The sequence below is a fragment of the Culicoides brevitarsis genome, chromosome 2 (genome assembly GCF_036172545.1).
Source record: "Culicoides brevitarsis isolate CSIRO-B50_1 chromosome 2, AGI_CSIRO_Cbre_v1, whole genome shotgun sequence".
Taxonomy (NCBI): Eukaryota; Metazoa; Arthropoda; class Insecta; order Diptera; family Ceratopogonidae; genus Culicoides; species Culicoides brevitarsis.
In genome coordinates, this window is record NC_087086.1 from 26707754 (window position 1) to 26719323 (window position 11570).

General features: G+C 26.4%; 1 protein-coding gene across 1 annotated transcript in view; it reads right to left on the reverse strand.

The window, feature by feature from the left end:
* The window catches only part of LOC134831414 (protein snail), a 31226-nt gene extending 23095 nt beyond the window's left edge, over window positions 1-8131 (reverse strand). The window contains exon 1 of the mRNA XM_063845140.1: window positions 7581-8131. Coding sequence (XP_063701210.1) covers window positions 7581-7932 — 352 coding nt within the window. The 5' untranslated portion in view covers window positions 7933-8131. The remainder of the gene's footprint in view (window positions 1-7580) is intronic.
* Between the last annotated feature and the right edge of the window lie 3439 nt (window positions 8132-11570).

Consider the following 11570-nt stretch of genomic DNA (forward strand, 5'->3'; position numbering starts at 1 on the left):
TTTCTCGAAAAATATTTAAAAATAATTCTAAAAATAATTGCCTTAAGAAATTAAATTAATTCCAAAATTTTATAAAATTAATTTGAACTGGATATTATCATAATTTTAAATAACTCACATAAATAAAAAAGTAAATTTTAAACAATAATTCCATTAAAATCACCCCAAAACATAAACAAACCAAAAATCGATCAAAAAGCGGTTAAAATCTTCATTTCCCGACATCTCCCGTTAAATATCTTGTTTCATCATCTGATTTTCTCCATCGGAAACAACACACAAAAGACGCGAATTATTATTGTTATCAATTTTTTCCTCCTTTTTATATACTTTCAGATCTTCTTTCCTCCGTTTTTTTGTGGTTTGTTCCGAGTAAATCCCGGATTTTGTACACAAAGACAAACCGTTCGTCGTGGTACGCATTCCCTTCTTTATTTCCTTTATTGGATTACAAATGCTCTTCATATCTTTTTTTTTTGTTTTTACTTTTGTTTCGTTTTTTTTTCTTTTCTTTTCATTTCTTCAGAATTCATTGTTGTCTCGTCGGTGCGTGCGAAGGAAATTTTCTTGTGTTTTTCGCTCGCAGGCATCGTTCTGAGAAGACGTGTTGCTGCGGATTGGTTTAATAAGAATAATAATAAAACAACAACAAAAAACGAAGTAATAAAAGATAATAAATGATAAACAATGAAAAAAATTAGCTTGGTCGAGTGATTTTCCGCAGAATCCGGACAAAAAAGTACGAAAGGGGAGCGATTTCTTTCACCGACATCGCTACATTTTGTTGTTTTTCATTAATTCATCCATCAGACGAAAAGTTTCGGTCAACTTCATTACTTATGCCGTTTCATTGACTCTTCTTACATTATCTCATGTACGCGCATAAAATTTCACAAATTGAGTAAAGTTGATTTTTATTGTTTTTCATTTGCTTATCTATGTTTTCGCCCGCTCCACGACTTTTTTCCCGTTTTATTTTTCATTTATATGGTTTATTAATGCGATAATATAATATTCTGAAGTTGTTCCATATTTACGACGAGATAGCAACAACTTGTGCTTGTTCGACACATTTTTGCCACGGTGTAACGCAAAATCTTGACTTTTCACATTACGGCATGTAAATGACGATGACGACGACGATGCCGAGCAAAATGTTGCCACGTGCCGTGTAGCTGAAAAATTTTATGATCGTGGTTTTTCTTTTGTTGTTATCTTTTCATCATCATCTTCGGCGTGGTATACGTTCGTAGAGTCCTAATACACCACTTTAATTAGGGGATAAATTTAATGCGATACTTATTTCATTTTATATTATTTTATTACATTACAAGAGTCTGACGACGTCTGTTTTTGATCCATCTCTCGTCATATATTTATTATTATCTGTTGCTTTTTCTGCTGTGCGAGAGTAGGAGAGAACCACTAGAACACTCACCATCATCATTGACGTCGGTCGTCATCATTATTATTATGGACAGGGTTGAGAAAAATATTTTTAATTAGAATAAATTAATTTTTTTAAATAATTGAAAAATAATAATAATTTTTAAATAATAAAGTTTAAATTAAAAATTAAATTAATTAATTTAATTTTTTTTTATTTATTTATTTTTTTTTTTTTTTTGTAAATTAAGTTTTTAATATTACTTACTTTACTTAGTTTATAAAAAAAATATAAATTTTTAATTTTATTTTCTTTCAAATATTATTTAAAAATTAATATTAACTTTAATAAATTTGAAGTTGCTAATTAAAATATTTGAAAAACGAAAAATTTTTTTTTGTTTCAAATTTTTTTTTTTATTTAAAAAAAATTTTTTTTTATTTAAAAAAATATTTTTTTTTAACATTTTTTGTTATCTTTTTCTATTTTTTTTTTAAATATTATTTCTCTAAGAAAATTAGAAAAAAAAAATATTTTAGAGCTAAATTTATTCCATATTTGATGAAAATTTTAAATTAATTATTAATTCATAAATTAACAAATATTTTTCTCATCCCTGTTCATGGCGAATGTGGATGGATGTTGTTGTTGTTGTTGTAAATGCCTGAGGGTTCCTCGTGTTTGTTAGTGTTATAAAAATATGCAATCAATGTTATCTCTTTATGGGTGGATGTGTGGTAGAAAGTGCGGCCCAGGCGCCTGGCTAATGTTCAAATATTAGAATACCGGGCCACAATAACTTTGCCCCGAGCCACGGCAATAAATGTTACACTTAATTACGTCACTTTTTGCTCCAACGAAAGAAAAGCGTCAAAGATCAAACGGATATTGCGTGGCAGTTATTGGTCTCACTGTTTGTTCATTATTTACTTTTTTCAAATGGACATGGCACAAAAAATTTTTCATTAATCTTTTGTCTGTCCAAAATGGAGAGAGAGTGGGACAACAATTGGAAAACAAATTTTTGCCGTTATTGGAATAACGGAAACTATTTAGAATTGGATATTTGAGAGCAAACACAAAAAAAAAGTTGGAAAAAAATTTTATGTGAAAAATTAAAGGATTAGATCGTGTTGCCTTTCATTCGGGCAATGCAAACGAGGAAAAAACATGAAAAACACGCACGATGAGCAGAAAAAAACTGCAATGGTTTACAAACATCGTTTGGACCATTATAACATGACTGTAACACTCATCAGTTGCAGATACGCCGCCGAACGACGTGTAGAGACAAATCAATGTTTGCTCACATATCTCATTGTCTGTGGTTGTTCATGGGCCGTTTTTAGATGAATAAATGTTACGCACACACACACACACACCGGAGAAAAAATGTGTGGAAAATTATGTGCTTTTTACACACAATTCACTTGATGTTTTATTATTACAGCTTGTTGCATTTTCCATGGATGTGGCAAAAAACATTTTTTTTTACGAGACATGCTGGTTTGAACAAATTGGCTTTTCTCATGGACAGAGGCATTGGGTGACTTGTGACATGACCCCGACGGAAATTTATTAGAATTTTTCGAAAATTTTGATTTTTTTGGAGAAATTTTTAACGTTTCTTGGAGACTTTTAAGAACAATTTTGATGGTTTAAAAATTATTTTTTTACATTTGAAAATTTTTGTTATTTTTTTTATTTATTAATTTTAAGAAATTTTACTTAAATAAAATTTCAAAAATATTCAAGTTTTTAAAAAAAATCGAAAAATCATAAAATTTAGAAATTATTTCAAATTTTATTTTTTTTATTTTTTTCAATTTTTGTTATATATTTTTTTTAACAATTTTAAGAAATTTTACTTAAAAAAAGTTTCAAAAATATTCAAATTTTAAAAAAATTCGAAAAATCATAAAAAATTGATTTTTTGTCAAAAAAATAGAATTTATTTAAATTTTTAATCATTTTTATTTCGCGATATTTTTTGAATAATTTTTCAGAAATTTCAAAATTTTAATGAAAATAAATTTTATATTGTAAAAACTCTTAATTTTGACAAGAAATTAATAGTTTTTCATGAATTTTTTGTGAATTATTAAAAATTCAACAAAAAATGCAAAAGTTTCATTATTTCGATAAAAAAAAATTATTTGAAAAATTTATAAATATTAAAATTTAATTTTGTTAAATAAAAATATATTTTTTAAAATTAAAAAAAAAAATTGTCGTGAATGATTATTAAATTTTTAATTAAAATAAAAAAAAAAATAATAAAATTTTTAAATTAAATTAAAGTTTGAATTTAATTGAATTTTATTTTTAATTCGTTAAAAAACTTTTTTAAATTTAAAAATTTTTTAATTATTTTTAAATTTTTTTAAAATTGTAGTTTTTCTTAAAATTAAGATAAAATCTTAATTTTTTAGAATTTTAAAAATTAAGAATTTTTTTAACCTAAAATTTTAAATTAAACTTCAATTTTTGACTTTTAAAGTTTTTTAAATTATTTTTTTTTGAACTCTAATTAGGATATTTTTTTTTAAAAATAATCCAGAATTACATCCCTGCCATTCATGCACTATACCTACATAAAAGCCAGGGTTTTTAATTAATATTACAACAAGCAGTTTGTGTTTTTGATTCTCCAATCCAATTTATTATATATGTAACACACACACACGTTCGCTCATGCATTCGTAGCAGAACGCTTGTTAGACTTTTTTTTCTGCATCATTCAGACAGATGATATTTAACTACTATTATGGCAGAGGGAACTAAGCCATTTATTCAAATAGATCAACATCAGCAGCATGCGGAGTGGAGTAGTTGTCTAAACTCAGACAAATAAAAGGAAACTATAGACAAAAACGAATTTTAATTTGATATTGATTTATGTTCTCTTCCCTGCGATGATGTTCCACTGCTTTTTACATCGGCAGGGAAAATTTCGAAAATGACAAAACAATAGTTTTCCTTGCAAGGAAGAAAAAAAAAGTTTTCTTATCCGTGACAGACGTGGGTCTTTAAAGAAAGGAGAAAAGGAGTGATTTTAAGGGCCCACCTTTACAACTTTCCGCTTGACTCGACAAATTTCCTGCTATTTGTTCTGGTCAATTCACACACACACATGCCGCACACAGCGAGGAAAAGGAAATCCATCGTCTACAAACTTTTCTCCCCCATAGTTTTTCCATATGTGCCATAAAGCAACAACAACAATTACCATCGGAAGCAATATGAAAAGCGAAAATATTATTCTTTTTAATTCCAAACAGATCCAGACAAACTATTGTCTTTGCCATTGTTCGACGTCATCTCGAAGCAACAACCATTAAATGAACAATTTCGAACCAGAAACGATGATTTTATGTTTTTTTTTCCATGCCTTTTATTTTAAAACGTGAATCATACGGAAGATAGATGAAGAGCAAAGCAGGACATCGCAAATAATTTATATATCTTTTTTTTTTCGTATGTTTGCATATAAATATAATGGAAAATACTGCAAAATGCAGAATAAAAGTGGAGAAAATAGAAAATCGTTTGATCACGTTTTAGAGGCATTTAAATTTTTTATTCATTTTTTGTTGTTGTTGTTATTATTATTATTTTATTGTTTGTTGGAGCGCAACAGAAATAAAAAAAAATAAAATAGTTTTAGAATTAAATGGGGAATTGAATGCGAACAAATATTTCTATCATGCAAAAAATTTGTTTTTGTTTTGGACGATTATTTTATCGTCTGCATTTTATTTAAAATTAGAAAAACTTTTTTTTTCGTTGAAATAATCGTGCAAAAAGCAATCATAACACCAGTTGATTGTCTTTTTTTATTCGAGATTTTTAATTAAAAAAATATTTTTTTTTATTTTATTTTTTTTTCACAGAGGTCATCAATTACGTCACATTTTCCCGTTAACCCCCCTGAAACTTTTATATCTTCATTAATTCGTCATTTACGGACATGCATTCCTAATAACTTTGTTTTTCACCTGCATAATTATATTCATCATCATTATCTTCGTATTTTCCACGATTTATTTTTTTTTTCGTTCGTTCGTCATCGTCCTCAGCGGCGATTAAATATACAAACAAAACAACACATTAATTGAATGAAAAATAACAACAGCATGGAGCTAACACACATAATAAAAAAAATTATTCATGAATGAGTTCCGAATAACAATCGAGTGTGTGTTGATAAATTTGAGTAAATTAACGGAATAATAGAAATAAAATGGTCTCCTTATTTACCTTTTGTTAATTTACTTTTTTTTTCATCGTCGTCGTTGCGGCGATGTGTTAAGTGCGTGTGAGTAAATAAAAAAAAAATAAAATAATAAAAATCGAAAAATAATCGGAGGTAAATTAATGGATAGAGAGACCGGGTTGCTTTAATTTTGCTTGCATGTAAAATTTGTTTGTATTGTTCGACGTTTAAGTAATTTTTGGATAATTATTAAATTGTAATTAAATAAAAGATAAAAAAAAAATTTTTTTTTGGGGTTAACAATTTATTAACAATTCATTCGTTAATAATTAATTTGAAAATTATTCAAATTATTTGTTGGAAATTAAAATAATATTTTTCTATTGATTTTTTGTGAATTTTTTTTTAGATATAAAAATTAAATAAAATATTTTTTTTTCAAAACCATTTAGATAAATTACTGGTTATCTAACGTTATTAAAATTATTTTTATTATTTTCAAACATTTTTTTTTAATCATGAATGAAAGGAATTTTTAAAAAATGATTACTAATAATTTAATTTATTAATTGACGAATAAATCAATTTTTTAACAAAAAAAAAGCAAATAAATAAATAAACAAAATATAAAATTAAAAAATAAAATAAATAATTTTATCTACCTAAATTTTTTTTTCATTTTTTGTTTTAAGTAATTTTTCTATAAAAATTTATAAACAATTTTTTTTAAATTTTTGATTAACTTTTAATTTGCTTGAAAATAATTTTTTTATTCTATAATAAAAAATTTCAATTTTTTTATATTTTTATTTTATTTTTTTTTATCATTTTTGAATAATTTTATTTATATCGAAGAAATATTTTAATAAAAATTTTATTTTAATTTTATTTATTTTTTTTTTTAATTTAATTAATTATTTTTTTAAATTATTTTCAAGCAAATTAAAATTATTAATAAAAAATTTAAAAAAATTGTTTATACATTTTTATAGAAAAATCACTTAAAACAAAAAATGAAAAAAATAAAAATTTAGGTAGGTAGATAAAATTATTTATTTTATTTTTTAATTTTATATTTTTTTATTTATTTATTTTTTTATTAATATTTTTTTTGTTAAAAGATTGATTTTTTCATTAATAAATTAAATTATTAGTAAAATTTTCGGTTATGATTTTCCGAAAAAAAAAATTTAAACAAAAAAAAAATTTAAATCGTCCCAATTTATTCATTTTTTTTTCCTTTTTACATCACTTCACACGAAAAATCGTCACTTTCAAAGCAGCAGCAAAAAATGAAAAGAACAAACAACGTCCTTAAACATCTTAAATGGGCGATAATAATTCAAAGTAAGTGGATGCCACACAAACACACGCAAAATGTTTTCCTTTTTATTTATTTTTTGTTTTCTCTCATTTTTTTTTTTTTTTTCGGGAAAAAGGTACGACTTTTTTTTCATGTATACGCGCCACACTGAGTGAGTAACTACTATAAAAACAGAATATTTTATTTTTCGTCTCGTTTTTCGGTGTACTACAAAAAAAAAGGTCTAAACAATCGGATTTTGAGTGATTTAAGTTCTTCTTGATTTTTGAACGTTATTGCAAAGAACAAAAAAAAATCGGGAATAATAACAAAAAATAAACAGGATTGATGTCGATAAGCTGATATTATTTCCGATTTTCTTCTTTTTTTTATTTTTTGACTTTTACGCGCGTCTGTAGTCAAGATAAATTTTGTGTGAGTGAGTTAGTCTGATCGTTTCCATTCAAAAACCTTATCAATTTTAAATGAGCAAAATTGGGCATTTTATTTTTTTTTTCTTTGTTTTCTTATTTGATTTATCCTCGGTGTGTGTGTGTGTAAAGTAAAAATAAAGGAAGTAAGTTGTTATTTTTTGTTGCGGGGGTAGATTTATCGATTTTCGCTCGGATTTTGACTTTTTTCGTGATTGACAGAGAAAAAAAATTCCAACTTACCGTTATACATAATTGTGGAACCACGTGTCGCTTCGGGGGAATGTGGCGGGGGGCTTGGCGCCGTAGCACCTGCCGTCGGACTCGAGGGTCCCCAGCCCGTCGATGATTGTTGTGTTGTGGCGACACTTTTTGTGGTGCCGTTATTGGCATCGCCGACCACGTCAATTTCCTCTTCCTCGTCAATCACGACTTCCGATGCAACGGCCGGAGTTTGTGTGACGGGTGGTTCCTGACTGGGAGCTGGTTGTGGCGGCGAATGACTTTGACTGGAAGAGGACGAGGTACTTGGCTCTTCCGATCTGTCGGGCCACGGGTAGGCCTTCCACTTTTTCGCCATAAGACAACGTGGCATCTTTTTCGAGGGAATTTTTGCGAATTTTTTTTTTCGTAACTCGGGGAAAAATCAGGTACCGGGCGATGCGATGCTGGTGATGACTTGATTGAAAAATTTTATTCACCCATTCAACAAGGGAAAAAGTTCTGGCGTGTTTTTCATAAACAATTAAAAAGTTCGAATCCTTCACAACATCGAATTGAAATTAAAATCGATATTTTTTCTGTATTTTTTTTTAAACAAAGTTCGTCCTCACTTTTATTTTATTTTTTTTTTCTGTTAAAACATTTATTTTTTTATTTATTTGTAGAACGACTAAAATTTTATTTTTATTTTTTAAAACACTTGTTGTTGCTGTTAAAAATTATTTTTAATTTTTTTTTTTATATTTTAAAATTATTTGTTGCTTTTAGAGATTGCTTAAAATTTTTTGTATTGCTTAAAAGTCACAAGAAGGATTTTTTAATTTTTTTTTTTCAAAAATTGACACTTGCTTCAAGAAGAGGTAAAATGTCTTGTGTTGATGTTTTTAAGTATTTTTCTTGAAGAAACACAAAAAAAGTTCTAAGTTGTTGAAGTTTTTGTTCATAAGTAATTGTCACAAGTAGATTTTTTTTTTATTTTTTTTTTTTGCAGAATATTGTGTTGCTTTTTCTTATATTTATTATTATTTTTTTTTGTTGTTTAATTTTATATGACACACACACAGTATATAGTTTACAGTATATAATAGAGTAAAGTTACAGTTACAGATGAGGAAAATTCTGCTAAGCAAAAGAATTAATACGTTAAGAACTTAACGACTCCAACCGTAAAAGGCTTTTGATTCAACCCCAGGTTGCGCATCGCCCTTTATAATATTTTCTCGGTATGTTTATCGTTCATGCGAGCGGTGGTGGGGCGCACTTTTGTGCATGCAACACGTATCCTGTTGCCGTTTGCCCCTTCGTGCGGCATCCTGTTGATGCGCAAAACACGTACACGCGTCACTTTCCCCTCAAGTGTCCTTTTTGGCGAAGGAGAACGAATGAACGAAACATCTGTTCCATTGTGCACGACGACAACGACGAAGACGATGAGAAATTCACCACGCATGAACGTCACATGCAACAAATGTGTTTGGTGAGTCCCGGTGGTGAATAAATCATTAAATAACAAACAGGATACCGTGCTTCGTGCATGGCAAAGGCACGAAAATGAAATAAATTTGAATGAATGTACGAGTATGGAGCGCACACGGAAAAAGGTAAAGAACGAAGGATTTGAGACACATGCATGATTTAATTAAAATGCTTGTTCAACTAGTCTAATTTTATTTATATCTCTCTTTTTTTTATTTCGAGTGTTTGTCGTGAATTTGTTTGTTTGGCGAACGACTGTTGATACGGAAACGAATTGGACAATTGTGTCCTAAATTAAGACTTCAAAGTCGTGAGTTCATTAAATTATTTTAATTGATGACAAATGTCACAATTTTCCCTAAAATCTAAAAAAATACAAAATAAAAAAATTAAACCAAAATTGATTTAAAAAAAAATATATTTTTAAATTAATTATTTTTAAATTAATTAAAATTTGAATGCAAATTTAAAATTTAAATTAATTAATTAATTAAATTAAATTATTTTTAAATTAATTATTTTTTTCAATTATATTAAATTTTTATTTTATAAAAATTAATTGAAAATCTCTAATAAAAAAATCAAATAATTAATTAATTAAATAAAATTTTATAATTTTTTTTTAATTAAAATTTAAATTCATTTTTTTTTAATAATTCGAATATAAAAAATAAATTATTTGAATATTATTAAAAAAACTCGGAATTTTGCAAAAAAAAAAATAAATTAAATTTAATTAATTATTTAAAGTTTTTTTTAAATATTTTTTTTTGTGAGCTGTGATATTAGTGTTTATGTAGTTTGTGTGTCCAATAATGAATTTAATGTCGTCAAATAAGAAAAAATCTACTATTAATTAATTTCTATATATAAGATGTTATGATTAGTTAGTAATCAAGTCCCTTTAATTAATGTCATTTATTGTATAAATTTAAGTCCTGGTTGAATAAAAATATTGTAAATAATTTTTTGACTGAATTAAATAAAAAATTTTTATAAATAAAAATAAATCTCTAAAATCTTATTTTTTTTTAATTAAATTTTACTGAAGTTTTTTTTATTTTTCGAAAAAAACAATTTAGACTTTATAAACACCTAATTTAAAAAAAAGATTTAATTAATAAAAAAATTATTATTTTAAATTAAATAATTTACTTATTTTTTAAATCTAATTTTTAATTAAATTTATTTTATTAATTATTTTTTAATTATTAATTTAATTTAATTATTTTTAATTTATTTATTTAATTAAATTTATTTTTAATATTTTATTTGTTTTTTAATTTTTGATAATAATTAATTTAACTTAATATATTTCAAAAAACTCTTTTTAATAAACTTTAATCTAAAAAAATAATTTAAATCAATAAATTTTTAGACAATCATGAGAAAAACGTCAGTTGTCAACTCCAATTTCAAGGTCCACCCTTCCGCAATACACTTCAGAAAGAAAATCTTCAACTACTTTCCCGAAAAAAAAAACAAATAATCGACTTGACTTTAATGACAGCTTAATCTCTTAGCAATTTCTACGGGATTAAATAATAATTTACATAAGTTGATGCAGTGGTTTTTTTCTCATCGTAATCATCCAACGTCGACGACGGTCCGATTGTTTGTTCCTTTGCCATGCCATATTGCCACACAGTGTATATTATTATAATTTGTCTGCAGTTTTTCAGCACACACAAAAAAAAAACGAGAAATTGTGTGTTGCATTTATTATTGTCTTAAAATTATCATAATAACAACTGAAATGCTGAAGTGAATGAATGAAAATGCTCAAAAAACGAAAAAAAAAGTAGGAGGAGGAGGAAGAAAAAAAAAATAATAATAAAGCACTCTTGGTGTTATGAAAATAGTTTTTCCTCCTCCTCCTCTTTCTCAACAATTTTTTTTTATTCGAGCGATTTCACTGTACGTTAAACCTTTAATTCGGATTATTTTTATACTTTAAAATTAAAACAAAACAAATTTCAGAGATGGACCCAAATAAAAATAAAAACTGACAAGCGACTCGGAATCAATTCAGTCAAGAGTCATCGTTGTCGTTGCTCTTCATTAAACATTTTATTCAAATCTTTGCTGCATTATGGGAATAATAATGCAAATATAGACAGTCAAGCGACGAAGACGACGACGACACTCCATCCCATAATAATATAAATGGTTTTCAATTCGCATTCAGTCACACACACAACACACAAACACAAGAGAATGTTTGCAAACTTTTCAATCTTTTGTCTTAAAATAATTTTCTTTTAGTTTTATTTTTCGGAATGGCTATATTATTACCCGTTTTCTTCGTTGATCTTTTTCTTATTATTCGATTATCAGGCGTATTTTAATACAAATACCGCGCAAAAGAGGAGGAAAAAAACTACTATATAGGAAGAACTGCATAATAATGAAATATAAATTACGGAAGTGAGAAACGGATTGAAACAAAGATTTTTGTTCTCACAAAAAAAATAAAAAAAAAAGAGTTGTTAAAATAAAAAGAGGAAAAACGAAGCTACTGAAGCGTGTTATTTT